The sequence below is a fragment of the Trematomus bernacchii genome, unplaced genomic scaffold, assembly GCF_902827165.1.
Source record: "Trematomus bernacchii unplaced genomic scaffold, fTreBer1.1, whole genome shotgun sequence".
NCBI lineage: Eukaryota > Metazoa > Chordata > Actinopteri > Perciformes > Nototheniidae > Trematomus > Trematomus bernacchii.
The window spans coordinates 5,427,253-5,431,018 of record NW_022987524.1 but is presented as its reverse complement, the minus strand read 5'-3'; the positions used below and the strand labels follow the sequence as shown (position 1 = coordinate 5,431,018).

The 3,766-nt window shown below is 37.0% G+C and overlaps 1 protein-coding gene across 1 annotated transcript; it reads right to left on the bottom strand.

The window, feature by feature from the left end:
- Positions 1–2,105: 2,105 nt before the first annotated feature.
- On the bottom strand, positions 2,106–2,987 carry LOC117473504 (the record flags this gene model as incomplete). The annotated part of the gene is made up of 1 exon (XM_034119108.1): positions 2,106–2,987. A coding segment is annotated over one exon (882 nt), but the record flags the coding sequence as incomplete, so codon positions are not given.
- Positions 2,988–3,766: the final 779 nt, after the last annotated feature.

Here is a 3,766-nt window from a genome sequence, read left to right as displayed (position 1 = left end):
TACAAGTATCAGTTCTAGATCCTTGACTTTAGATAAACAATTCAAAAGACAAAATGTATTTAAAGACCAATCTTTATTTGAAGGTGCCTCTTAACCTGGGATATTAGTTATACAGTAATATTATTGACAATCTAAAAAAACTGAGCAACTCAACAGTTCACTTTTATATTTCTTATTGTCTAAAGCATTTATTATTTTCATTTTTCCCCTCTCATATTCAGTGTGGACGGATTGAGACAGCGTGGTGTCCAGAGAGCTGCAGAGACTTCAGGGAGAAACCTCCGTGTGATGGACGTCCTGTCTGTTGGTTTGGCCGGAGAGGACTGAGGGTCTTTCCTCAGCGAGGAGGACCAGGCCTGATGGATGCTGGGCATAGCTGATACCACCTGATCAGGCCTAGTCTGTCACTTTATTTGACTAAATGTGTTTACTTATACATTTAATAGGTTTACACCTTCTGTCCATATGTGCTTTTTATTTAAAACATTTTTGATTAACTTTTGGTTCACATTTCAATAAATTGTATTTGTATTTGCACTCCTTTTGTCCATTATTCTTTACATATTACACATTCACATCTGACTGAAGATTGGCCCCATTTATTTGTGACGTTGCAAACTCTGCGGTACAAGGTACAGGTGTTGTGAAGCTCATAAAGTGAGGCAAATAGAAATAATCAGCTGATGGAGTGTAGATGTGGAAATAGGTGCATCCGATCAGCTGACTGTCTTTTCACAATAAAAGTAGTTTCTTAGTGAATGTCCTGTACTGGTCTTAAAATCTCATAACATCAGCTTTTCATTTTCCTCTTGGATGTTCTTCTTGACCCTCAGAGAAGGAGAAAATGTTGAATCGTGTCTTTCAGGCATGTCCTTTCCTAACAAAAATTACAGGAAACATAAAACATATTATTGCAGAACAAGTGTGTTATTTATGAAAGAGGTGTGTTTGTGTTTAGGGGCTGTAGATATAATTATTTTGTAATTGTAATGTATTTTTCTTTTTTTCAACAGTGAGCTACAAAGACAATCAGATTATGAATGAACAGTATGAAATTCATCAACATTGAAATATATTTTATTATCAAAATAATATTTAACTGTTATCAAAACTTAGTGCAACTGTAGAAGCTTGCTCTGTTGTCTCACTGAAATAATAACTTTCACCACGTTTTTTACAGACAATATTGAGAGATAAATAGTAGCAGTTCTCACTATGTGTTAAATAGCTTTGCCTTCAATACATTAAATTAGAAAGCTGACAAAGTAATATTGCTTGTTAACATCTAAATGTAACCCTTTGCATGGAAAAAACCCTCAACTTCACTGATGTGTAGGTGATCTAGTATTTAGTATTGTTTAATGGAATATATATCAGTGTATTAAAGTCAATACTTCATTTATTTAAACCAATATCTTTCTTGATTCTTTGTACAGTATGAAAAAAGAGTATTTGTACCTGTGCTGAAGTTCACTGCTGTGAGGAGTCCAGTTCTGTCTCTCACTCTCTGGTCCAGCCTGTCTGCATCACCTGGAAACTTTAAACAAACAGATATATATGTAAAGTACCATGTGTACAAACAATATAACTTATTCTCTTCTGTTGAACATGTTGGATTGTGTATTGGCCGAGTCAGGGTCCTTTTTATTTTACTGTAACTTTGGAAGTTGTGTTACCAATGCTTACTGTTTATTTGATACCAATTTGGTAATACAATTAATAAAAACAACAAGATTTGGGTTCGTTCTTCAGATATGACTGACGTTAACGTGTAAGCTCAATAATGAACTCCAGCTCAACCAACCACATTGTAATATCCAAGTAATCATCTTGAAATATGACATTAATAATTGTAATATACACACATCTTATTGTGAGGTTGATTTCACATAAGGCAAGGCAAGGCAAGGCAAGGCAAGGCAAGTTTATTTATATAGCACCTTTCAACACAAGGTAATTCAAAGTGCTTTACAAAAATGGAAGACATTTTAAAAATGGCATTTAAAATCAGTCATTAAAAAGGAAAGATAATAAAATAAACATTAAAAGAAAAAAAAACATGGATAAAAGTTAAAAGTTACAGTGCAGTTTAAGATGTGAATAGTTCAATTAAAAGCAGCGGCAAAAAGAAAAGTCTTCAGCCTGGATTTAAAAGTAGTAAGAGTTGCAGCGGACCTGCAGGTTTCTGGGAGTTTGTTCCAGATATTCGGAGCATAATAACTGAATGCTGCTTTACCATGTTTAGTTCTGACTCTGGGGACAGAAAGCTGACCAGTCCCTGAAGACCTGAGGGTTCTGGATGGTTCATAATTTAGCAGTAGGTCAGACATGTATTTTGGGCCTAAACCATTCAAAGCTTTATAAACCAGCAACAATATTTTGAAATCTATTCTTTGACACACAGGAAGCCAGTGTAAAGACTTCAGAACAGGAGTGATGTGATCCACTTTCTTAGTGTTAGTGAGGACTCGAGCAGCGGCGTTCTGAATTAGCTGCAGCTTTCTAATAGATTTTTTAGTGAGGCCTGTAAAGACACCATTGCAGTAGTCGAGTCTACTGAAGATAAAAGCATGGACAAGTTTTTCCAAATCCTGCTGTGACATTAGTCTTTTAATCCTAGATATGTTCTTTAGGTGATAGTAGGCTGATTTAGTAACTGTTTTAATGTGACTGTTGAAACTCAGGTCAGAGTCCATGACTACACCTAGATTTCTGGCTTTATCTGTTGTTTTGAACATTGCAGACTGAAGCTCAGCGCTAACTTTTATACGTTCTGCCTTGGCTCCAAAAACCATTACCTCAGTTTTATCTTTGTTTAATTGGAGAAAGTTCTGACACATCCAGTCATTGATTTGTTCAATGCACTTACTCAGTGTTTGAATTGGAGCATAATCTCCTGGTGAAATTGTTACGTAAATTTGTGTGTCATCCGCATAGCTATGGTAACTTATTTTGTTGTTTTTCATTATCTGAGTCAGTGGTAGCATGTAGATGTTAAAGAGAAGAGGCCCCAAGATGGAGCCTTGAGGTACCCCACATGTCATATTTGTCAACTCAGATGTGTACATACACTACTTCGACGTTAGCTTGTCTACATACTTGAGCATAGCGGATTTAAATTAACCTTAGCGATGCATACAGTTCCTACCTACATAATAAAATATCTCTCGAAGTTACAAGGATGACCTTATTTTATCAACCTCAAACAGAAGCCGTTTGTTCTACAGTATTATCCCACTTAACGCTTAACACTTGTCTATGGTTTTAACTTGCAGGCTACGATTAGCATCGTTAGCACAGATGTAGCTACCACTCGCTTACACGCTAATCCAAGCCTTAACATTCTTACGTAGCTGATTAAAATCATAAACACATAAATAAGTACTCGAATTTCACTTACCGCAAAACAGCATTCATGCACCGTCTGTTTTAACCGCAGAGCGAGTCACAATAGTCCGATATAAGCATGAAGACACGGACCGTTAGCCCCGCAGTCATCCGGTTCGACCTGACTATGGCTGTGACTGTGTGACTGACCCGAGCCTCGTCGTTCTGATAGCCCCGCCCCTTCGCCCCAACCCCCCTCCCTCCCCCCACATCTACAGGTGAAAATGACTTTTGCGACACATTCATCGCAAGAAGTGTAGCAAAAGTCAAGGCCGCAGATTCGTCGATTTATACTGCCACAGAGCAGATTCGTGAAGTTGTAATGACTGATTTGAGAGGTTGTAATAACCAAGTTGCAGTTGTAATGGAAAATATATTT